Source organism: Phoca vitulina, unplaced genomic scaffold (assembly GCF_004348235.1).
Source record: "Phoca vitulina isolate PV1807 unplaced genomic scaffold, GSC_HSeal_1.0 scaffold2, whole genome shotgun sequence".
Taxonomy (NCBI): Eukaryota; Metazoa; Chordata; class Mammalia; order Carnivora; family Phocidae; genus Phoca; species Phoca vitulina.
In genome coordinates, this window is record NW_022589705.1 from 23,586,074 (window position 1) to 23,612,525 (window position 26,452).

Below are 26,452 nucleotides of genomic sequence, written 5' to 3' on the forward strand. Positions count from 1 at the left end.
GTTGTGAATTAACAGGGAGCCCAAGGGAGACAGTTACTTAAACCGTGAGCAAAATTTTGATGCCATTTTGAAGAATGGCTAATAGAGAGAAGAGAGTGGGGACAGCAACACCAATTAGCAGGTTGTTAAATAATCCAGACTACAGGTAAAATATGGCCTTTTGAACTAAATGGCAGTGGGAATGGAAAGGAAGAAGAAGGATGTGAGGGCGATCTGGCTGCGACATCTGTCACCCCATTGATCACCAGGGTTGATTCAGCTGATCTGGCTGGCTAGGCGGGTGTCCCCTTCCTCCCTTGCCGCTCCATGTGTGTCCCTCCCGAAGCTGCGCGCTTGGTTGAAGAGGACGACCTTCCCCGGTAGAGGAGGACCGTTCTTCGGTCAAGGGTATACGAGCAGCTGCGCTCCCCTGCTAGAACCTCCAAACAAGCTCTCAAGGAAAGGAAGAAGAAATGTTTTAGAGGTATTTTGAAAGCAAAGATAATGAGCTAAGGAATATATAGAAAAGAGTAGGCTTGCAGGGCAGAATAGAAGGGAGGATAGGGTTCAGGTAGGACATGTTGAGGTTGTAATGCTGGTGTTTAGGTAAAGCCTGGGAAGTAGGAGAAAGAATATATCAAACATACCATTGGAAATGTGGATCTGGAGCTCAGAGGTGAGAACTAGACAGGTAGTTTTAAGGATTCATTTCCTTCAAAGGTATAAAAGTGGATACAGTTCTGTGGGGATAATGTGTAGAGAGGAAAGCCAAAGAGAACTGCAGGCTGGGTGGGGATGACTATATTTTGCCGAAGAGAACTGCAGGCTGGGTGGGTATGACTATATAAAGTAAAATTGTCAATAGATAGATACACAGAACATGAGAGCACTCATGTTACTAACTACCAAGCACTGTACTCTAGGTGCTTTACATTTGTTTTCTCAGTCATTTCTTTCAGTGATACGCCATTTTACAGATGAAGAAATTGCAGTGAGGTGATGTATTCAGAATAACACAGGAAGTAGCAAAGGTTAGATTCGAACTTAGGTCCGAAACTCTGAAGCCCCACGTTATCTAGTTACTATAACACGTTGCTTCTAAGAGTGCAAAATATTTCAAGGTGGAAGAAAGTGGTTAATATTTGCAGTAATAATAGCAGACATTATTGAGGATGTACTTACTCTATGCCAGACACTGTTAAACTCTGCATGGATTATCCCATTAATCCTCACAGCAGATTTTTCAGGTCAATACTGTTATTCTGTCAATTCCCATTTTGCATATAAGGAAGCTGGGACATAGAGAGATTTGTCCAAGGTTGCATATGTATTAAGTGGTAAAGCTGTTGAGAGTTGTAGAATGGACAAGTAGGATGAAAACTCAGAAGAAAAAATGCATCTAAGTTTGACTAATAGGTTTTTGTTGGCAGTGTTGTTAAGTGGTTTTGAGTGAAAATAATAACTAACATTTATTGAGCATTTTCTTTGTAACAGGCTCTGTTCTAAGTTCATTCCATTTTCATAGCAGTTCTCAAAATACATATTGTTGTCCCCACTTTATGAGTGAGGAGACTGAGGCACAGAGCAGTTGTGTTAAGTCCCTAGTAGGAGACAGAGTTTAAGATTTAACCTAGGCAGGGCGCCTGGGTGGCTCAGTTGTTTAAGCGTCTGCCTTCAGCTCAGGTCATGATCCTGAGTTCCTGGGGTCGAGTCCCGCATCGGGCTCCCTGCTCAGCGGGGAGTGTGCTTCTCCCTCTGCCTCTGCTCCCCTTCTCGTGCTCTCTCTCACTCGTGCTCTCATTCTCTCTCTCCCAAGTAAATAAATATAATCTTAAAAAAAAAAAAAAAGAATTTAACCTAGGCACACTGGCTTCAGAACCCATCCTCTTAACCAGGCTGAGCAAACTGTTTCTGGTGGGCCAGATCTGGCCTGCTGCCTATTTTTATAAATAAAGTTTTACTGGAGCACAGCCACTCTTATTCATTAATGTATCACCATATCTCATTCATTTATGTATGGTTTCTTTAGGAATAGTTGCAACATACCGTATGTCCTGAAAAGTCTAAAATACTTGCTATCTAGCCCTTTACACAAAGTTTTTCAACCTCTGATAACCATTAGACTAGATGAAAAGCCAAATCCTGGTGAATTTTGTCATGACCCATTTATAGAGGTTTGGCAGTTAAAAAAAAAAAAGTTGGATGGTAGCTTTAAGAGGAAATACGGTAAAATAAAAGTTTTTTCACCGAGGAAAGATTTGAGTATGTTAGTAGCATAAGAAAAAATAATGTCAATTGAGTGGGAGATAATAAAGCTACGGAGGGAGGTGGCATAGGATTTGGAGAATGCAGGAATGAGTGGAAAGATTTATTACTGGAAAGGAGCCAAAGACTTTTCTTTGAAACACTGAGCAGAAGCAAAAAAGAGAAAAGATATTAGGAATATAGGACTGTTTTGAATTGGAGGCAAGGGCAATAATAGTAATTGTCATTTGATGGCTGTAACCTCATTCAAGTAAGGATGAAGATAAAGAAGGAAGATGGTTCAAATAATTGTCTTTTTGCGATTCACAATTACTACTTTTTAAATCTCCCAGTCATGTTTAGGGCTACGAAAGAAATAGGTAAGAAAGAGAAAGAATAATTACAGAATTTGCAGTAGTGTTATAAGGTGCTTTTTTCTTTAAAGTCTAACAGGTTAGGAAATATAAGTAGGCTATACATTTTTGCTGGTTATAAGTTATTGTAAATAGACATTATAAATTACTATTTAAAGTTTACGTTCCAGTGAGATTTTTAAAGCAGCTTTCTTGAGGTATAATTGATATTCAATGAAGTACATATATTTAAAGGATACAGTTTGATCAATTTTGACATAAAAAACCTTGTGAAACTGTCCCAATCCAGATAATGGATGCCCCTTGGTACTCCTTCCTTTCGGCGCCTTCCTGCAGCCCCCTTTCAACAATTTTGATATGTGGTGTTTTCATTTTCATTGTGTTCAAAACACTTTCTAATTTCCCTTTCTCTTCTTTGACCCATGGGTTATTAAGAAGTGTGTTATTTTAGTTTCCTGGTATCTGGGGATTTTCCAAAGATCTTTCCATTATTTCTAATTTCATTCCATCTAGTCACAGAACATCCTTTGCCTGGTTTAAATCGTTTTAAACCCATTTTGACTTGTTTTATAATATGGTCTATCTTGGCAAATATTCAGGGTGTACTTGAAAAGACATGCATTCTGCTGTTACTGGATGGAGTGTTCTACAAATGTCCATCTGGTAGGGGAGTCTGATAGTATTGTTGAAGTCTTCCATATTCTTACTGATTTTCCATATACCATGTTCTGTCAATTATTGACAGAAGGCTATTGAAATCTCTGGCTATAACTGTAAATTTGTCTATTTCTCATTGTGATTTTGCTTCATGCATTTTGAAGTTGTTTATTAGGTGCATAAATGTATAGAATTGTTATGTCCTCTTGATAAATTGACTCCTTCATTATTACAAAATGACTTTTATCTATAGTAGTTTCTTTAACTGGGAAGTCTACCCTGTGTGATGTTAGGCACTAAGCTAGGGCCATTGTAGAGCTTACCATGTTCGTTTCTTGTCTGTCAAGATTCTTGTCTTTTGTTGCCTTATAGCCAGTGTCTTGAAAATTTTTATTTCATATATTTTGTACGAGTTTCTTTTGATTGTTTCAGGCAGAAGTGTAAACCTGTTTTTCCATCTTGGCTAGAGCAGAAGTCCAAAAATAGCTTTAAAATTATTTATGGTGGTTCTTAAAGTTTTTCTTTTTGCTTGTATCAGCGATATTTAGAAGAATCTGATGAAAGATGTGGCCCTTAGCCCCTCATGTCTACAAAGGCTTATCCATGTAAAAGCTTGATTGTAATTTCATGAGGTTTAGAGGCTTGAGGCTTCCTTCATCCTGGCTTAGGAATTCTTGCTTTCCTGCAAGCATTTTCCACCCTAGTTGTACACTAGAATCACCTGAGAGAGCTTTTGAACAAATAGCTATGCTCCACCAGACTTGTGAAATCTGAATTTCTGGTGGTAGGACCCAGATTTTTGTTTTTAAAACTCCCTAGGTAATTCTGCTGTGCAGCTAAACTTCAAAACAGCTTGTTTTAAAGCAAAGGATGGCTTCCTCTTCACTTGCTCTGTCTACCTTCCCTTTATTGGCAAGGATCCTAGGGAGGATGGGAAACAGGGAGCCAGTTGCTCCTTAAACTCACCCTGAGTAGAAGCAGTTACTTTTAAAAAAATTGCCAATTCCACCTTCAGATTTTGTCTTGGTAAATTGTATCTGGGCTTTTAACAAAAGCGCATAGAGAAGAAGTTAGAATAAGAAAACTTTTTCAGTTATATTTCACAATTTGCTTTAGCAAAATGCAGAATGTTAGAATATCCCTATGGCAAACAAGAGACAGCAATATATATCAATTAACATGGACCTCAGAGCCTAAGAGCCTGTAAGAAATAAGGCTATAAATAAATAGGAATTTAAATTTTCTAAAGCATTGGGTGTTTATGTGATATGCTTTGTATATAGGATTTGTGTTATGTCACATGTATATTTGACTTCAATTATTGGTAATTCCTAGTGAAAAATATATTTCATTTGACTAAAGTGGGCCGCAGTGCATTTAGCTATTTTTACAAATGCCATAAAGCAGTAAGCAAGAGAAAATAGCACAGAGTGCTTTTAATGAGAGGTCTGATGTAACATGGATTCTGTGACTCTGAGACGGATGGATTTCACATTGTGTCACTTTTTAGATGTGTCAAATTATGTAATGCATGGAGTAGTAGGTTTAGAATGCCAGCCACTTGTATGCAAGCTGATTCTTTTGTATGATTTCTTTAAAGAACTTGAACATCATATTCATTTTGTGTATTAGATTTTTCAGTTTCCTAATCTTTTAATGCTTCTAGAAGTAATGGTGAACTTTTAAGAGGTTAAATGACTTCGTATAAATGTAGTTTAAAATATTTTCTTCCTCATTTATTGTAACCAACCTTTCCCTGTAGCTGTGAACTTCACAGAAGTTAATGAAGAAAACAAAAACGATCTCTTCAGAGAAGTGTTTTCTTCCATTGAGACCTTGGCCTTTACCTTTGGGAATATGTAAGTAGAGGACTGTCATTTAAAGAAATTTGGGCCTGGGAGTCTCAGAATATGTCATATAATTTAGTAGATACATGGAAAGTAAAGTATTAACCAATACAAAATATTATCACAACACTGGAAAAAAATACATTCATTATTTCATTATTGTTTTGTTACTATATTCAGCAGTGTCTGTGTAGCTGTTCAGAAGCAGCATCCACTTGCAAGTGACTATGTGGTTTATGTGAATAGATTCCTAGGAGTTTATTTCTAAGGTTCTTAAAAAAATTTATTCTAGATGACATGTTGAATGTGAAGCCTGTGACAGAGCAATGTAATGACTTCTTTTTATTTCTTTTTTTTTTTTTTAACTTCCCTGGATAGCCTGACAAACTTCCTTATGGGAGATGTAGGCAATGATTCATTATTGCGACTGCCTGTTTCTCGGGAAAGTAAGGTAGGCCAAGTTTGTCTGAAAGCAGAGACTTTAATATTTTTAACTTAATATTTCAATAATTTCCTGATCTTAATCTCAGCATTAGTCTTTGATAGTTTTCGAGTTGAGCAAGAAAAACAGATCACTTCATTTTAAATATGATAATTTATGGTCAGTTTCTGGAGCAAAAATTTAATTACACTTTCTAAGTGGATCTATCATTTTAAAAGAATATATCTGATAGTTTTATGGTGTCCTATGTAATGAATCTGTGTCATATGGTCCAAAATTTTAGTAAGTAATTCTTAACCATTTTTCTCTCCTGACATTGTCACAGTTCTTAAAGACTGGTGGAAACTTAGAAAAATAACACAAGAAGTAAAGAGGGTATTAATCTTTTCACACATCCTATAGTTTATTACCATGAATCACTTATAAATAGGCTGTAGGTCCTCATTCTCCCTAAGAGCAGTATGTTAGAGGATTGCAGTTCTGATTCCCAGTTCATTTTTTTTAAAAGATTTTATTTAATTATTTGAGAGAGAGAGCAAGAGAGAGCACATGAGCCGGGGAGGGGCAGAGGGAGGAGCAGAAACAGACTCCCTGCTGAGCAGGGAGCCTGATGAGGGGCTGGATCCCAGGACCCCAGGGTCATGACCTGAGCCAAAGGCAGTCGCTTAACCTACTGAGCCACCCAGGCAGCCCCCGATTCCCAATTTAAAGAAAAATTGCCCTGAAATAATAGAACATGAAGAATGTTTGTAGAATATTGCTTTAAAGACTTATAGTAGTAATATTTTTATTTGACTAAAATTTTTTCACTAAATGCAAGCTATTTTTAAAAACTGCAGTAGAGACATACGTTAATAATTTCTTTTTAAGGATGTTCAAATCCAGAAGGAGGTCAACAAATATTTGGAAATGTGCCAAGTATTTGTGTTATATCAAAGTAATATAAAAATTGCAGGTCTTTCTTAAAATGATACAAAATATGAATGACTAATTGAAACATTTGTTATATGTACTATAATAATGAGAAAACAATTGACTATTTCTGAAGTCATCCGTTGATGAATCAAGGATAGTGTATAAACCATATCAGTAATGAAGAATTTTAAGATCCTTAAATATTTTGCTATTGTTTATAATTTTTCTTCAATTTTATCTTTTCAAACATACTACTAATTTAAAAGATATAATAATATTATATCTGTGACAAGGCTCTGAAGAATTAAAATTTTAGGTGTGAATCATATTTCCTGTTCCTGTTGGCTCTATTATGTGCACATATTACACTAATTCTTAATACGAAAATACTTTTCCTTTTTTTCTTTTGCACCTTATTTTCCTTCTTGCAGTTTTTAATTAACCCTAGAGATTGAGCTTTAAAAGTCCATGATGATATAATGCTACTAATAAAACTACTTTGGTGAAGAGTTTTGAAAAATACTTTAAGTAATAATTGCCATTTATTTAATAGTGTTTATTATGTACCATGCCCTATGCTGAGCCTATATCATCTTAAGCCTTAAAGGAGCCTTATGAAAGTAGTGTTCTTATCCCCATCTTACAGAAGGGCAAACCAAAGTTCAGCCTAAATATATAGCCCAGTGTCATACAGCTACTAAGTGATAGAGCTGGACTTCAAACCCAGGTCTCTTTGATCCCTTTTGCATTGAATCCCTGCATAGTCTGTATTGCCCAACCAAAGAGATCACATTTGTTTAAGATCTCACAATTTTGGTAGATATGTTCTCCTGCACTGTCCAGTAAGGTAGCCACTTGACACATGTAGCTCTTTAAACTTAATTAAAATAAATAAAATGGAAAATATACGTTACATTACATTTACATTAGCCACTTTTCATATGCTCAGATAGCCACATGTAACTAGTATCTACCTTACTGGACAGTGCAGATACAGAACATTTCCATCATCATAGAAAGTTCTGCACTAAGTTGTCCACTAGACTTTCAGAGAAATGCTTTTGTCATATGATAAAACGGTAAAAGATGGCTGGAAGAAACAGGTCTTTGTCTTCAGTTTAAGTGATAATCTATTTAGATTGTTTCTATAACTTCCTGACTAATATTTTTGAAATCTGCAGAATTATTTAAAGTTTTGAATGGATTTATTAATGTTAACTAATGCTGTTAGTAAACAATGAGGTTGTTTATTCTTGGATTTTGAGAACTGCAGTTGTAAAAAGGTATGTAATTCTTGTAAGATGTAGTAGCATTTAAACAGATTTCTTAGGCCCTTTGAGTTCTAAATACTTGAAATTCTTTAACAGGAATTATGTCACAATAACAAATTAGAGTGAAAAATTTCTGAAGCAAAGATCTGTTATCTTCTGCTCTAATCTTAAATTTGTTTTCTTCCATGTTGTAAGTCTTTTGAAAATGTTTCCGTGGAATCAGTGGACTCATCCAACGAGAAAGGTAATGCTTTTGAGGTACTTACAATCTTAGTCAAATTTTTTGCAGTTCCCTCCTTCCTTTCTTTCTTTCTTTTCTTTCTTCTTTTTTTTTAATCACTCCCCAACCCCATGCAGTTACTTTCAATACATGTTTTGAATTACTTAATCTCTTCTTGCTCAGTAACCTAAGTATTCATTTTTAACACAAAATGATGTATAAAATTTTGCATAAAAACTTAAGAAAAAAAACCTGCTAGCATAAATAGATAATATAGAGACTGATCAAGAATTATATAGGGTTTATAACTTGATGAATAATAGAAATACGTATTAAGATAAAAAATATAATTTGAAACCATTTTAAGTTTAAACTGTGACCTTTAATTCTAAATTTGTCACTTGTATTTTTTTTAAACAGTTTTCATTGAAGAACATCTTAGGATTTGAATGCTTCTTTGTTTAGAGTTATGTGCTGATATTTAATATATACTTGATATTTTTATTTTCAGGAAATTTTTCTCCTATAGAACTAGACAGCGTGCTATTGAAGAACACTGATTCTGTAGAATTGGCTTTGTCTTATGCTAAAACATGGTCAAAATATACCAAGAACATAGTTTCATGGGTTGAAAAGAAGCTTAACTTGGGTGAGTTGCCCTTTGGGGCATCTGATTAACTTTGGAGTGTAAGAACTAAATTGTTTGCAATTCATTTTCTACAGACGATGACTAATATGATTCCAAATTAGTAGCTGCTTCATTGTAGTGAATAAAATCATTGTCCATTTTCTCTTCTTGAAATAGGAAAGACTCTTCTTACAATAAATGTACTTATTGAACATTACTGTGGGCCAACCACTTGATCTGGGGACACAAAGACAAATAGTACACTGTCTTTGCCTTTAAGGAAGTCATACTCCATTGGGCAAAAAGAAATGCAATCAGATAATATGGTTAAAAGAAATAAAAGCAACAATAGGTGTATGAGCACCAGCCATGGTAATATCTTAATAGCTAGTATTTTCCCAGTGTTTTACAAAATACTTGTATTGACAAAATACTTTCATATCCTGTACCTCATTTAATCCTTACCAAAACCCTGGAAAGAAAGCAAGAAAAGAATTATTCCCATTTTACAGCTCGGGCAAACAAGACTTGCCTAAGGTCGGATAGCAGATTTGCATAGGATTATATAGCACTAACTGGAAGAATATAGGATTTACCCAAATCCTGTGTCTTTCTACAAAATTATTTGCTTTAAATAGGGACTGCCCATCAGAATCACCTGAATAACCTTATAAAAGGGCAATACACAGGCCTAGGTCCCATCTCCAAGAGAAGTGAGGCCAAGCATGTATATTTTGAAAGTTTCCTAGTTGGTTTCGATGAGCACTCTGGATAAGAATCACAGTATCATATGATGCAGACTAGTATGTGTGCTCACTCTTTAATTTGGGAATCACAAATAATTTTAGAGTATGGAGGGGAAAAAGAAGTTAATTTACCTTCTGATGTTTTCTTTGACCTTTTCAGAATTGGAGTCCACTAGAAACATTGTCAAGTTGGCAGAGGCAACTAGAAGTAACATTGGAATGCAGGTAAGTGTTCAGTGACCTCCTAGGGCATTGGACAAGGAGGTTACCTAGATGAGCTCATGATAGTGCCTTGTGAAGTCAGAAACTTGTGTGCTAAATATAGGAAAGAAGTGAAATGCTGAACTTTTGGCTGGGCAAAATAAAGACCTTTTAAACTTAACGTGGAGACCCATTATGGAAAAAAACTAGGAAATTCACAATTTTATACAAATGTTGATTGTTTTGTTAGCCACTAGTCTTGCCTGCCTAGTTTTATAATTAATATTCTTCAGTACCTCCTCATATAGTCATCTTTATGACTAGTCATTTGTCTGCAGAAAATGTCTAAACTTAAAATTTCTCCCTCTGAAGAAGAATAGTTGGGGGGGATCTAGAACTCTAGTGCTATTTCCATTGGAAAATTTATTTTTCGATTTTAAATTCTAGGAGTTTATGCCACTGCAGTCTCTATTTGCCAGTGCTCTTCTTAATGATATAAAGAACAGTCACCTTTTACAACAGACAATTGCAGCACTCCAAGCCAACAAATTTGTGCAGGTAAAAATTTATGTGTATAATACACTTTTTTTTTTTTGTTAACAACATCATACCTTTAGAAAACAGCTTTTTTTTTCTTTCTTGTTTTGAAATACCCTTGACAGCCTCTACTTGGGAGGAAAAATGAAATGGAAAAACAAAGGAAAGAAATAAAAGAACTTTGGAAACAGGAACAAAATAAAATGGTGAGTATTATAATGGAGTTTCATCTACCTACTTGTGAACATCTGAAATCATCTGCAGTATGTAAGCATACACCCTGGAAGATGCATACCTTACTCTATAGTTTTTCTAAAATGCTTGTTTTAACTATCTTGTTGAATATGCTAATGAAACTTATACATTAGGGTTTGTTTCTTATTCTGTATTTAATAGTCTTTTTTTTTTCCTGTGTAGCTGGAAACAGAGACTGCTCTTAAAAAGGCAAAATTGTTATGCATGCAACGTCAAGATGAGTATGAAAAGGCAAAATCTTCCATGTTTCGTGCAGAAGAGGAGCATCTGTGCTCAAGTGGTGGATTAGTAAAAAATCTCAACAAGCAGCTAGAAAAAAAGCGAAGGCTTGAAGAGGAAGCTCTTCAGAAAGTAACCATCTTTGTTGTTATTTGCAAGTTGAATTAGCAATAATCTGCTAAGGCTTCAGTTCTCAAATGTTAGCATGCATCAGGGTTGCCTGGAAGGCTTGTTAAAACAGGCTACTGGGCCCCACATCCAGAGTGTCTGATTCAGTAGCTCTAGGGTTGGCCCCAAACAACTTGCACTTCTGACAGGTTCCCAGGTGATGCTGCTGCTGGTGGTGATGGGGATCCACACTTTGAGAACCAGTATACTAAGAGATTTTTGCTTATCTTTTAAATCTTTGGTTTTGTTTCTGAAAAAGTATCTTAGAGAAGGCAGTAGTTTAATATTTTTTACTTCATTGTTCAGGAAGTTCACCTTTGAGGCAACTGGGTGTATATGTGTGCTAATTCTAGTACCTGATAGCAAAGCTAGGCTGGAGCTTTATATTGCTTATGACATATAATTTGATGAATTCTGTAAGATTATGTAGAAAATGGTGAATATAAATAGAAAAGGCTGTTAAATAGAAGTAGTCATTTATCTTGTAGACAGTATACTATCCATTAAAGTCAAGTGCCTGAGTCACTGACCAGAACAAATTGTTATCTTTAGAAATATTCTATTTAAAACAGACTATTTCATACTTTTTATGCAAAAAGTCTTTTTAATTATTTCCATTGAGTTTTATTATAATAAGTATTTGTTTTAAAATATAAATTCTAGTGATCAGTGTTATTTTTTTTTTCTGTGATATTCTTAAAGGTAGAAGAAGCAAATGAACTCTACAAAGTTTGTGTGACAAATGTTGAAGAGAGACGAAATGATCTAGAAAATACCAAAAGAGAAATTTTAACACAACTCCAGAAACTTGTTTTTCAGTGTGATCTTACCCTTAAAGCTGTAAGTATTTTGTTCAGTATTTTGAAGGCCGGGGCAAAAAAGGGTCTAAATATCTGCAGAAGGGAAGAGGGATGCTTGATGAGTTATGATTCTTAAGGGATTTAATTTCTGAGATTAATGCAACATTTGGAGTTTGGAAATTGACTTTCAGCTTTTAATAGTGGTAAATGCTTTGAGTTACATTTTTTATCTGGTCCCTCACCTGGTGGATCGATGATTTGTCCAATTAGAATTGAAGTCTGAGAGTTTGAAATCGCCTCTAAGCCACTGTCTTTCTTGGCTTGGTTGACAAAATGGATTTGACTGTTGAAACTTCTTTCAGCACTATGAGATCGGTTCTTCAAAATTTGAGTAAACTAAATATTAAAATTAAACCCAGTGACTTATTAAAAAAAAACAACGCAGGCACCTGGGTGGCTTAGTTGGTTAAGCTACTGCCTTCAGCTCAAGTCATGATCCTGGAGTCCCAAGACCGAGTCCCACATCGGGCTCCCCGCTCAGTGGGGAGTCTGCTTCTCCCTCTGACTCTCTCCCCTCTCGTGCTCTCTCTCACTCTCTCTCAAATAAATAAATAAAATCTTAAAAAACAAAACAAAAACGCATCCTTCCCTCAAGGGTTTTCATTTGTCTCTTTAAAATGACTTTTATAAAAAGTTTATATATAAAATACCTTTTTTTGATGTACATTTCACAAGTTTTAACACATGTATAAATTTGTGTAACCACAATCAGGATTCAGAAGAATTCCATCACTCCAAAAAATTTTGTTCATGCTGCCCCTTTGTAGTCAAATTCTCTACCCACCCCTAAACCCCTGGCAAATATTGATATGTTCTCCGTCTTTATAGCTTGATCTTTTCCAGAGTGTCACATAAATGGAATCCTATAGTATGTGACTTGGGGACCGGCTTCTTTTACTCAGCATAATGTCTTTGAGATTCATCAATGTTATGCCTGTATCAATAGTTCATTTCTTTTTATTGCTGAATAGTATTCCATTATATGAATGTACCGCAGTGTTTATCCATTCATCAGTTGGACATCTGTTGTTTCCAGTTTTTGGTGATTGTGAATATAGAGCTGCTGTGAATATTTGTATACAAGTTTTTGCATGAACATAAGTTTTCATATTTCTAGGGTAAGCACCTAGGAGTGAGATTACTGGATGTTATGGTAAATGTCTGTTTAACTTTATAAGAAATTGCCAAATTGTTTTCCAGAATGGCCGTAACATTTTCATTCTAACCAGTAATATGAGTTCCGATTGTTCTGCATCCTTGACAATACTTGCTGGTTGTTGTTATATTTTAACTGTTCTAATATGTGTGTAGTGGTAGTTGTTTTAATTTGTGTTTCTGGAGTGACTAATGATATTGAGCATCTTTTCAAGGACTTATTTGCAGTCTCTATTTTGTCAATTTTTTTAAATTGATTTGTTTGTTTTCTTATTATTGAGCTTGCGTATTTTGTCTTCCAGTCTGAAACTTCTCTTTAGTCTTTTAGCAGTTTGTTTCAGGGGAAAAAAGGTTATAATTTTGATGGAATCTAACTTATCAATTTCTTCTTTTATGTGTCATGCTTTTCATATTATAGCTAAGAGAGTTTCAGGGTCACAAAGACTTCTATGTTTTCTACTAAAAATTTTATAGTTTGACATTGATATATGATCTATTTTGACTTAATTTTTATATAAGGTGTGAAATATAGGTTGAGGTTTTTTGCATATAGATGTTGTGTTAAAATTATGCCTGTGGGATTTTAATTTATGGAGGTGACTGCATGCTGACATGGAGAGGTCAATGTTACTGAAAGGGTGAATTGCTTACTTATATTTCCCGAGAGAAGGGGACGTGCTGTGCCACATAGGGCCACAGAAGTACCAGGTTTGGTGAAGCAGAGGCAGGAGTGAGGGGAAGGCTGAGTATAGAGCCTTTATTGGGGTTTCCAAGGGAAAGACAAGGTGGGGCAGGATAAGCAGTATAGGATTGGCTAGTTTGATGGTCTCTAGTTGCTTGGTACCTGGCCCTAGGATGATTCAGAGCAGGAGACAATAATAACTTGGTGTGTGAGAATTAGATAATGAGGTTGTTTGGGTTGCATATGAAAGACATGCCCCCCACTACTTCCCACCCCTGTGCTAAGAATTGGTTAGCCCTGGGAGAAGCAGACTCTCCCCAGCCGGCAAACTTTTTAAGATGTCAAAACATTATAAAATACGGAAAATAAAAAACATTATTAATACAGGTGTCCACTTGTTCCAGTACCATTTGTTGAAAACATTGTGCCATCTCCATGGATTTGTCTTTGCATCTTTGTCAAAAATCAATTGACCATATTTTTATAAAAGGTCAATTTCTAGATTCTCTATTCTGTTCCATGGATATATATACCTGTCATTTGGCCCAAACCCTACTACTATGTTGATAACTGTTGTTTTATAGCAAGTCTTAAAATCAGGTAGGGGCACCTGGGTGGCTCAGTCATTAAGCATCTGCCTTCGGCTCAGGTCATGATCCCAGGGTCCTGGGATCGAGCCCCGCATCACGCTCTCTGCTCAGCGGGAAGCCTGCTTCTCCCTCTCCACCCCCCCTGCTTGTGTTCCCTCTCTCGCTGTGTCTCTCTCTGTCAAATAAATAAATAAATTCTTTAAAAAAAATAAAATCAGGTAGTGTGAATCTTCAACTTTATTTTTTTTTTCAGAATTGTTTTGAGTATTTAAGATCCTTTGCCCATAAAAACATTGGAATCAGCTTGCAGTATCTACAAACAAATCCTGCTAACATTCTAATTGGAATTGTGTTAAATCTTAGATCAGATGGGAAGAATTGACTATAATATGTAGCATCTTAACTATAGAGAGAGAGTTGTTCAATCCATGAATACAGTATGTCTCTCCATTTATTTAGATACATGATATTTTTTTAATCAGCATTTTGTAGTTTTCAACATAGAAGTCTTTCACGTGTTTTGTTAGATTTAAACCTCTGTATGTATGTATGTATTTGGGCAGCTATTGTGAATGTGACATAGAAATAAATCAATAGATAAATATATACCACATATAATTTATGTGTATGTATCTATGCACACACATTTCTTTAATTTCACATTTCAATTGTTCATTGTTAGTATTTAGAAACACAAGTGATTTTTGTATGTTGATCTTGTATCTTGCAAACTTGCTAAAACTAAATAGTTCTGGAACTTTTTTTGTAGAATCATTGGGGTTTTCTACATAGAAAATTATGTTATCTACAAATAGGGACAGTTTTATTTCTTCCTTTCCAATCTATATTCCTCTTATTTCTTTTTTTTCTGCACTGGCTAGAGCTTCCAGTTCATTATTGAATAGGATTGGGTGAGATAAGATATCCTTGTCCTATTCTGGACTATTTAAGGGCAAAGCACTTAGTCTTTCACTATTATATATGATGATAACTATAGGTTTTTTGATGATGCCCTTTATCAGGTAAGGAATTTCCCCTTTTTCTAGTTTGCTGACAGTTTTATGATGAAGATGTTGAATTTTTTTTTCCACTGCTGAGAATTTTGGGGTTGTTTGTTATCGCAGCATAAGCTAGCAAAACTGTCTGCTTCAGTATATATTGAATATATATGTACATATATTCTTTATTCCTTTATATGTACCTTTACATACTATATACCATATCATGTGTACCTAAATATGATAGAGGAACATCTTTGAACAAATAATATATAAGTACAGTTAATGGGACTTAAGATGCAATTTTTGCTAATTATTATAAACGTTTGTAATTGTGTCTTTGCTTTTTTTAAAAAAAGATGTTAGATTTTATCAAATGATTTTTTCCACATCATTTGATTAATGTGATAATACAGTTTTTCTTTTGTAGTCTATTAATATGATGGATTACATTGATGTTTGCGTGCTGATCTAGTCTTGCATTCCTGGATAAGCTGCTTTTGGTTGTGATGCATTGTTACTTTTATATATTGCTGGATTCAATTTGCTAATATTTTGTTGAGTATTTTTTTCTTTTTCTTCTCTGTTAATAAAAGACATTGGTATGTTGTTATTGGTTTTTTTTTTTTTCTTATACTGTCATTATCTAGTTTAGTATCAGGGTTATTCTGGCCTTATAAAATGAGTAGGGAGGTGTTCCTTCCTGTCAGTATTCTGGAAGAGATTGTGTAGAACTGGTGTTATTTCTTCAGTTGTTTGATGGCGTTCCCTGGTGAAAGTATCTGGGCTTGGGGTTTTCATTTTTGGAAGATTTTTCACTATGCATTCAGTTTCTTTTGAGAATAAACCTATTCGAGTTAATTATTTCTTTTTGGGTGAATTTTGGTAGTTTGTGGCTTTCATAGAATCAGTCCCTTTTGTCCCAGTTGTCTAATTTATGTGCACAGAGTTGTGTATGGTTTTTCTTTACCCCTTCAGTGACTCAGTAGGCTGTAATAATATCCTCTCTTTCATTCCTGATGTTGGTAATTTGTACCTTCTCTCTTTCTCTCTCTGGTTAGTCTGGCTAGATAGAGATTTATCAATTTTACTGACCTTTTCAAAGAAAAGCTTTTAATTTTCATTGGTTTCTCTATTGTTATTTTTTAAATTTTATTTCTGCTTGCTTTGGGTTTATTTTGCTTTTTAGTTTCTTGGTGGTGGAAGCTTAGATTGTTCATTGAGACCTCCCTGCTTTTGTAATATAAATATTTAATCATTTAGATTTCTCTCTAAGCACTGCTTATCTAAATCCCACAAATTTTGAATTTTGTATTTCTATTTTTGTTCAATATAAAATATTTCCTAATTTCCCTTGAGACTTCATCTTTGACTTATGGATAGTATAGAAGCTGATTGTTTAATTTCCAAGTATTTGAGAATTTTCTGGATAAATTCCTGGTATTGATTTCTAGTTTAATTCTGTTATGATGAGAGAAATGTTTTATATAATTTCAATTTTCTTAGATTTGTTATGGTTTGTTTTATGATTCAGCATATGGTCTGTCATGGTGAATGTTCCATGCATATACTTTCAAAATGTGTGTTCTGCTCTTGTTGGCTGGGGTATTTGGTAAATGTAAATGTCAATTGGTTATTGTTGGTTTACGGTGCTATTTATTTCTTCTACATCCTTGACTTACTTTTTACTTCTATCAGTTACAGAGAAATGAGGGGTTTTTTTTTTTAAGTTTTTATTTAAATTCCAGTTAATCAGCATACAGTGTAATATCAGTTTCAGGTGTACAATATAGTGATTCAACACTTTCATACAACACCCAGTGCTCATCACAACAAGCACGCTCCTTAATCCCACTCACCTATTTAACCCACCCCCTACCCACTTCCCCTCTGGTAACCAGTTTATTCAGAGAAAGGAGTTTTGAAGTCTTCAATATACTGTATATTTTTAGTTCTATCAGTTTTTGCTTTATGAATTTTGAAACTCAGTTGCTTGTGCATTAGTAATTGTTACATATTCTTGGTGAATTAATCCTTTTATTTTTATGAAATGTCTCTTTTTATCCTGGTAATTTTTATTGCTTTTAGTCTTCATTTAATACTGATGTAGCTGTTTCAGTTTTTTTTCAATTATTTTTATCATGGTATGGTATATCTTTTTCCATTCTTCTACTTTGAGTTTTATCATTATATTTAAAGTGAAATCGGAGGGGGAGACGAACCATGAGAGACTATGGACTCTGAGAAACAAACTGAGGGTTCTAGAGGGGAGGGGGCTGAGAGGATGGGTTAGCCTGGTGATGGGTATTAAAGAGGGCACGTACCGCATGGAGCACTGGGTGTTATACGCAAACAATGAATCATGGAACACTACATCAAAAACTTATGTAATGTATGGTGATTAACATAACATAATTAAAAAAAGAGAAAAAAAGTGAATTACTTACATAGCATATAGTTCAGTCTTGATTTTTTTAAAAAATCGGTTTTGGGGGCACCTGGGTGGCTCAGTTGGTTGGGCAACTGCCTTCAGCTCAGGTCATGATCCTGGAGTCCTGGGATTGAGTCCCACGTTGGGCTCCTGGCTCAGCGGGGAGTCTGTTTCTCCCTCTGACCCTCTCCCCTCTCATGCTCTCTCTCACTCTAAAAAAAAAAAAAAAACTGTTTTGATAATCTCTATCTTTTAAGTGAAATATTTAGACAGTTTATATTTAATGCAAATGTATGTTCAGATTTAGGCTTACTTTTCTCTTTTCCTGTTTGTACCTTATGTTTTTTTCATTTGTTTCCCTCTTGCTGCCTTATATTGGATAAATTGATAATTTTTTAGAATTACATATAATTTATATTACAGATTTAATTTAATCTATTTTTATTTACGCATTAGAGTTATATTTTAATTTATCTAAAATGCTTATTTGCATTTTATTATCTACATTTTAATTTACTGAGCTTTTGACTATGTCTCTTTTTACAGTTTTTTTTTTTTTTCTTTTTAATGGTTGCACTAGGGCTATATTTATAAAAACTTTTCACTGGCCTATTTAAAACTAACATTTTACCCCTTCAAGTGGAACGTAGAAACCACATAGTCCCACCATATAAGGCCCTTTTACTTGTTTTGGGTTGTAATTGATATGTGTATGTTACATCTATATACTTTGAAAACCTCACCAGACAATCTTACAATTTTTGCTTTCAAAAGTCACATATTTTAGAGAAGAGAAGTCATCTTTTTTAATTACCTAGATATTTACCATTTGTTTCTACTCTTCCATTTCTAGGGTTCTTTCCCTTTGATATCATTTCTCTCTTTTCTGAAGAACTTCCTTTAGCATTTCTGTTGTAGCAGGTCTTCTGGTGGTGAATTCTGTATTTCATCTGAGAATGTTTTTATTTCATCTTTATTCCTGAAGGACATTTTCATTTGATAAAGAGTTTAGTTCTTTTCTTTCAACACTTTAAAAATGTCCTTCCACTGCCTTCTGGCCTCTGTGTTTCTAATGAGAAATCCATAGTCATTTGAATTACTGCTTTCTCAATGTGGAATGTGTTGGAGGTTTTTTTTGTTTTTTGCTTGCAAGATTTTTTTTCTTTGTCTTTGGTTTTCAACATTTTGATTACAGTTTATTTGGGTGTGAATTTTCTTGAATTTATTCTGTTTGGGGTTCCCTGAGCTTCTTAAATCTGCAGGTTTGACTCTTACTATATTTGAGAAGTTTTCAGCTATTGTTTCTTCAAAATTTTTTTTGTAGCACTCTGTCCTCTTCCTCTAAGACTCCAGTGACTCAAATTTTAGACCTTTGTTTTTATTCTATGGGTTTGAGGGGGGTGTTGTTTTTTTTTCTCCCTAATCTTTTCTCTTGGTTGTTGTTCTATTGATCTATCTTCAGGTTCACTGACTCTTTCCTTTGTTATCTCTATTTTCCTATACAGTCAAAACAGTAAATTTTTTTGTTTGGGATATTTTATTTTCCTGTTTCTTTTTTATATCTTCCATTTCTGTGCTGCGACTTCAGTCTTACCATGTTTTAAGATTATTTGCCCTTATGTATTTAAACCATCATAATAGGGCGCCTGGGTGGCTCAGTTGGTTGGGCGACTGCCTTCAGCTCAGGTCATGATCCTGGAGTCCCGGGATCGAGTCCCGCATCAGGCTCCCTGCTCAGTGGGGAGTCTGCTTCTCCCTCTGACCCTCCCCCCTCTCATGTGCTCTCTCTCTCTCTCACTCTCTCTCTCAAATAAATAAATAAAATCTTTAAAAAAAATAAATAAAAAACTAAACCGTCATAATAGCTGCTTTAAAGTCTTTATCTGATAATCCAAATAGGTGAGTCATCTCAGGGTTAGTGTGTTTATTGTCTTTTCTCTTGCGTGTTGATGAGATTTCCTGGTCCTTCATGTAACAAGTATTTTGGATGATATTCTGGACTTCTCAGTATTACTTTATGTGACTCATGGTCATCTTTCTAACCTATATTGAATGTTGATTTTTTAAATTTTGGGCAGGCATTTGATCTAGTTAGGTTCACTCTACAGCTCCTAAGGAATCCCTTCCAAGTCTTCTAGTTGTGAAACTTAGTCAACCTACTCTGCTGCTATTGAGGGCCAAGTAGGGAAAGGATAAAGACAAAAACTAGTAGGGAGTTGAGACCCCTCACTCTTCAGATCCAGTTTATCTGGTTCTAGAGAAGAATTGCCCTCAAAGTTGTAGATGTCTGTTCAGTGGCTCCTGCTCTTGGTGCCACAGCACCACATCTCAGCGCTTGGGACTTGCTTGGGGGCTGGGGGACAAGAGAAAACAGACAGACAAAAGAAACCAGTGGGTTTTCCCCCACTCTTTCAATCACGTGTCTTTGAATAGGAGTTCAGTATTGGCTGGGAAACAGTAGCAAAAGAAATAACAGGAAGCATACCTCTAGATTGCTCATACCTTGATTTGTTGTTTCTTTCCACAATCTGCCTGCTACCATTTACTTTTCAGAATTCTCAGAAAGTTAAGAATTCAGTGGGAAACTGAAACTATTTCCATTTGAATCAGAAACTCTCCATACAATGTTCCTGAGTATTTAAAATTGTATCTCATTCGTTTACCAAATTCCAGTTAATGTGTGATTAATTTAGAGAGCCAATTTTAGCAAAGTGATTTAAAAGAATTATAAAAATCCCAGGATTCGAAATTACATTATGAGTTACGTAAGCCAACCTTTACACTTGACAAGTCCTTTTCACCTCAGACAGTAGCTCATGATAACTAAGATTGAGTATGTACCTGCCAGTGTATAAAGTTCTTTGCCTACATTAACTCATGTAAATCTCACACAATCCCATTAGGTAAATATAACTGTTTTTAGCTCCATCTTACTGGTAAAGAAACTAAAGTTTAGAAAACCTTTCTTCTCAAAATGTGGTTCTTGGGCCTGTCACATTCTCATTACATTGGGAGCCTATGAGGAATGCAGAATCTTGGGTTTCAACTCAGACTTTTGGAATCAGAATCTGCATTTTGAACAAGAATCCCACACATGATTCATTTGCACATTAACTTTTTATGAAGCGTTTGCTTAGAGAAGTTACAAATAACTTGATCAAGGTCACCTAGCATGTAAATTGTAAAGCTAGGATAGAACTTGGTTGAATGACTTCAGAACCTGTGCTATTAAATACTATGCTGTCTTGCTGAATGATTATTTAGCCTGGGTGTGACAACTCCAAAATTAATATAATTTTTATATTGAGCTAAAAGAAAATCCGTTTTCTTGTGGACCTTTCAAGTTATACCATACTGCTATAATCCCTCTTCTACAAAATAACACTTTAAATATTTAAAGGTAATTGTTATCTTCCTTTCTTGAATGCTTTTTCCAGACTACACACCCCCAAATCTGATTTTTTTTATTTTCACTCTAGGACATATCACATACGTGATTGCAGAGAAAACAAAATTATTTGAGATACAAAGATTCTAGACACTCAGGTTCTCTCACTATCTTAGGGAAGATACACAAATCACATTTATATCCTAGCAAAATTTTAAGTTATATCATGGACATCAAGGATTACTTCTGAATATCTAAAATTGTCTTGAATTATGAAGTATTGGAGGGTAGGGGATAAAGATCATAATTACATTACTGAGAGGAAGAAGAAATGACCAGGCCGGTCACTAAAGACCTAACCAAATCAATGGGCTTTGAAGAATGGAAAGAATTAGAAGAAGAGTTTTTCGTTTTATTTTAAAGTACATTCAAGAAAAATTTACCTTTAATACAGGGTAGAGAATTATACTGAACAAATTTATTTTAGATTATTGCTGATTTATATGAAAGAAACTTTCCCCATTATTTGAAATTAAAATTCCATTTGAACAGCTATCATAAATATTTGCATGAATCCATGTGCCGGTGGAGGAACTAAAAATTTGCTGTAGGTGATGAAAGCTTGGGCATAGAGTTGGAAGTCCTGTGTGCTCGAGTGAGCAGTCCCAGAAAACGAACAGAATTATAGTATGATCTTGGCTAATAACACTTTTTATTACTATACATTTGGTCATTTCCCCTTTGTGAGGCACTTAGGTCACTGTGTGAGATAGAGGACCTAGAAGAAAAGTCTAAGTTCCTGACTCAGGGAGCAGATTGAGGCACAAAAAAATCTAGAGGCAGGATGATTTTTGAGGTACCTGTGAGCCACCTCAGTTAAGATGCCCAGCAAGTCCTGCAGGATCTGCCCCATGGGGGTTCACTCTTTAGTGTTTCTATTAGGTAAGTGAGAAGGCTGAATAATTCGGGGGAAACAGATTTTAAGATTGGGCTACCCGTATATATTACTGCTTAAGTCTTTATTATTAATAAATACCCAGAAACAAACATTCAGCAGATGAGCTGATTATGCCAGTATATTCATTTGGCTTTTTAAATTATTGGTGTTTTTAACTAGACTCATAAAGCTTATTAAAAATTATAAAAAATGGACAGTTACCTTTAGGATCAAGAGAGTAAGTTCAGTTTACCATTAACTGGTGAATTTTTTCATCAGAGCCAGTTGCAGGATTTAAACTTTACCATCCACGGTTTGAATTTCCTTTGTTCCTTGAGAGAATTAGAACACAAATAAGCTATTCTTTTATGTGCACTTTTCAAATACTATTTATGCTGAGTCTTAGTTATCCTTCAGGAATGCCTGTCTACCTTGGAAAGGACTTAGAGGCTAATCAGAAGTTCAGTGGATCATCTGGTGTATCAAGAGAGATGAAGAGGATATATGGCAGTCTTTCAAATAATATTAAGCCAATTGAAATTTGGCATTTATTCACATTGCTCACCTGGAAGCCAGAGTGGCATTTTATAAAATAAATCAGATTATGTGATAGCTCTTAACACCCTTTAAAACCCTCCACTGGCTTCCCATTGTACTTAAATTCAGACTCCTTACTGCAGTTTAGAGGACTGTTTCTCTTTCTGGCATCATCTCAAACTGAAGCTTCACCTCTTTGGATGTGCTTCAGCCATATTGACCTTTCAAGTGTTTCTTGAGCATGGCAAGCTCTTTCTCACTCACTTTTGCTCTAGGGTCTCTGTGCTACCTCTTCCTTTTGTCTGGATTGGACTTCTCCCTGAAACTTTGCATTGGCTTTTTCTTACATCAGGTCTCAGTTCAGATGTGACCTCCTCAGAGAGGCTTCATTAACCTACCGTATCAAAAGTGCCCTTCTACAAATGCATACCGGGTTATATTCCGTAACTTGACAATTTTATATAGTATTTATAGAAGTTTTCAATACCAGAGATTATCTTATCTACAAAATTTATTCTCCCTCTCTCTCACACCACCTTCAGGAGAACATAAACTCTATGAGGACTGGGATCTCATCTGTTTATTTGCCATAGTATACTCAAAGCCTACGTTTTTGGGAACACTAAATTAGTTCATTTGTGTGCAGCTCTCAGAATGGATTTGGCATGTTTGCAGGCACTTGTTAGCTGCTATTGTTACTGTTACTACAAGTAGTAGGAATAATAGTATATGTAGGCATTTGTAGAAACTCAGTGGGATAATATATTTTGGATAGATTCAAGATAATGCCTAATTATTAAAGCTGAGTACTATAGGATACATTATAATTATAAAACATTTTTATTTTTATAGAATTGAAAAAGTAAAAGTCAAAATAATTGTGCTCTGATTGAAATGTTTTCCCATATGTTTTTCACTTAAGAGTTTAGAGCATTATGGTCAGACCCTCAGAGTACGGAGCTGGGAATCCTCAAAAACACATCTGTCTGCTAAAATTATGAACCAGTAGGGACATGGGGATGTATTTTTGAACTTTGCAGTTTAAAGCTAGTTTTGCTGGCAACGATTACTCCTAGATACTGGATTACAACTGTTTTTTTTTTTTTTCTTCCTGATCTGGACTTCGCACAAAGTCAGACAACATAGTATGCTCACAATGATATTCAGTGTTCTATGCTTCAATGTATGATCTTTTTTTCTTTTGAAATCAATGTATATTTATACAGCATTCTGTATAGCAGAAGTTATTATGCCTTTTGTCTCTGTCTGTGACCACAGGTGACAGTTAACCTCTTCCAGATGCAACACCTACAGGCAGCCTCCCTTGCAAACAATTTACAGTCTCTCTGTGATAGTGCCAAACTCTATGACCCAGGCCAAGAGTACAGTGACTTTGTCAAGGCCACAAATGCAACGGAAGAAGAAAAAGTTGATGGGTAAGAATGTGTAGATGAAATTATTTCAAAAGATAAAACCTTTATTGCTAAGTTCCTATCTGGTAGTAGGTGGCATCCTTTCTAACACTGGCAGAATTGACTTTAAAACTTTCTGAACTTTTTTTTATATTCCGATGTAGCTCACTTAAGAGTAAAGCTTTTTGTTTTGACACAGAGCTAAGTCCTTTGAGATTTAGAAATCCTTTGAGAATGGCAAATCATGGTCATATCTATTTTGAATGTCCACAGGTTTAACAGCCTACATTTTCCATAGAGGTGATACTAGAAAAGCTTAACCATGACATGAATCATTGACCATACTTTTGCTACTCTTTTCCATGTTTCAGCTGTAATAAGTTCAAATGATGAATAAATTTTGTTCACATTTCTTCTAAGAAGTTGAACCATACAATAAGGTTTTTTCTTACTATTTAATTACTCTGTTCATTAAAGTAACAGATTTTTCCAAAAATAGAATAAAATAGGCTGGGTGTTAGTCATTCTGCAAATGATGAGTTTTATTTGGGTTTTTCTCAGGAATGTAAATAAAGCATTAACAAGTAGCCCCCACACTTCTGGGTACAGACCTAGCGACTCGTTAGAGGACGTGGTGCGCCTTCCGGACAGCGCCAGTAAGACTGACGAGGACAGATGCTCCGGGAGTGCTGACGTCACAGGTAAACTTCACACTCAAGAGAGCGCTGGTTTGTGGAAGAGCAGGTTGTTTAAATGTGATTACTCAATGATTGCAACTCTGGAATCTAAACATCAGGCCTTGAATGAAAACTTCATGAGGCCTTCTTCACAGTTGTAAGCACTGTGCCTGTGTCTTAAAGTCGACTGTCGATCACTGTTAAATTTGACTTGTCTCATTTTATGTAATATCCGTATTTCGCCTCATGAAATCCATCTGTAGCCACGTTTGACTTTAAATATTCTTTTCTTAAAGGTCCTTCTTTTATAAGGTCATGGACATTTGGGATGTTTAGTGACTCTGAGAGCACTGGAGGAAGCAGTGAATCTAGATCTCTGGATTCTGAATCGATAAGTCCAGGTACATAAGCATTTAAGTCTAGCAGAGAGAATTCAATGAAATAGTCCTTTTGGGGGATATATTTTAGCTACCTTATTTTTTTAATGGACTGTCTCCTAGAGAGGAGTATGTACGTATACACGTGCAGCTTAAAAAAAAAATACAAAGGCAAACCCACATATATTTACCACCCAGCCTATAAGAAATAAAACATTATCAGTATATGAGAAGGGCCCTCTGGACACCTCCTTGAAAACCTTGCCCTGCTGCCCACCAGAACAGACCATCATCCTGGGTTTTGTCAGTCATTCTCTAGCTGTTTTCAGTGTTTTACTGCCTGTATCTACTTGAGCTTTGCCCTCTTCGGAATGTTACACAGATGGAATTATACCATTTTTTGTGTGACTTCTTTCATCTTTTTTTTTTAGATCCATATCGATGTGAATAGCTCTCTTTATATATCTTTATTTTATGCTATATATAGTATTCCATTCTGTGAACATAACTGTACCTTTTAGATTGTTTTGTAGTTAATTGCTGTGATGAACAGTATAGTTAACACCAATTTTGTGCCTGTGATTATTCAGTTTTTATAAATGTACCTTAAAAGGTACTTTGGTAAAGAGAGTCCCATGCTCCTTAGAGAGGCAGGATAGATGTGTTGAATTCTCCCTTAGTGGCTTCAAAGAGGCTAACTTGCCATAGGTAATACAGCTAGCAGGAAAAGAAGGTAGCATTTGAACCCATGAGATTCTTACTTAGACATTCTTTCTCCTCCACTCTCCTACCAAAGACTGCTCCAGTCCTGTTCTTCTGGCCCTTCTCCTAGGATCCTTAGCATGGTGGGATATATGTTATAAGATTTAACCTACCTCAAAAGTCCAAGGCATTTTTTAATAGTGTTCTATTTATTTATTCATGTAAATAAGTCTCTTGAAATTTAAAGTTAGAAATAACTTCCATGCAGCATTGGGGTTTGTAGCTTACTCTGTGTCTTCCTTTAAAACTAGCTCTGTGCAAGTGACACCCTGAAGATGTGAGCCTAAATATTTAACTGAGTATTTGTAAGTAACTTTGTAAAACCAAGATGGTTGTAGCTATCCCCACAAATTAAGACCCATTCTAGAGCAAGCCCTCAATTATTTGGAATCTCATAAGACTTCATGTGATAAAGACAAAAATTTGAAAACTAGTTAACATGATAAATGGTGAAGACCTGGGGAGGCCTGGCCTGGGAATGAGGGAACTAGGGGACATGACAGCCGTCCTCACATCCTGGAGTGGGAAGGGATTAAAGTGACAGTGCTCATCTGCTCCTTCAGGGAGAACGGGGACCAAAGGCTGGGATTCATAGGCAGGCAGGTTGCTGCTCAAAAAATATAAGGAAGCCATTTTACAGTTAAAATAGTTCAAAATGGAACGTGGGACCCCATGATTTCTCAGTCACTGAGAGCACATTCAAAGCAAAAACTAGATGACTGCCTGCCTCTTCGGCATATTTTGAAGAGGAATCTTTTTTGGGGAAAGATGTTGGTTGAAATCATCTGTAAAACCTTTTCTAACTCTCAGCCTTAAACTCATGAAGGCCTTGAGGTAAGTGAGATCTTCCACTTGGATAGATAGAGCCCTGTTTGTACGATCTGCAGGGAGCAAAGAAAGCTCATGCCCTAGTCCGGCCGCTCTTGAGACCCATGCAGTGTCC

The 26,452-nt window shown here is 35.5% G+C and overlaps 1 protein-coding gene across 5 annotated transcripts in view; it reads left to right on the plus strand.

The window, feature by feature from the left end:
- Window positions 1–26,452, plus strand: part of ARHGAP29 (Rho GTPase activating protein 29) — a 62,788-nt gene that overhangs the window by 23,151 nt on the left and 13,185 nt on the right. For 4 of the 5 annotated variants that reach the window (XM_032423261.1, XM_032423280.1, XM_032423270.1 and 1 more), the window contains 12 exons: window positions 5,017–5,113; window positions 5,480–5,552; window positions 7,925–7,973; window positions 8,461–8,598; window positions 9,484–9,548; window positions 9,972–10,082; window positions 10,187–10,267; window positions 10,479–10,667; window positions 11,406–11,543; window positions 23,560–23,717; window positions 24,255–24,394; window positions 24,667–24,771. In XM_032423261.1, the coding sequence (XP_032279152.1) occupies window positions 5,017–5,113; window positions 5,480–5,552; window positions 7,925–7,973; window positions 8,461–8,598; window positions 9,484–9,548; window positions 9,972–10,082; window positions 10,187–10,267; window positions 10,479–10,667; window positions 11,406–11,543; window positions 23,560–23,717; window positions 24,255–24,394; window positions 24,667–24,771 (1,344 nt within the window). The remainder of the gene's footprint in view (window positions 1–5,016; window positions 5,114–5,479; window positions 5,553–7,924; window positions 7,974–8,460; window positions 8,599–9,483; window positions 9,549–9,971; window positions 10,083–10,186; window positions 10,268–10,478; window positions 10,668–11,405; window positions 11,544–23,559; window positions 23,718–24,254; window positions 24,395–24,666; window positions 24,772–26,452) is intronic. The other variant, XM_032423289.1, reaches the window with a different exon arrangement.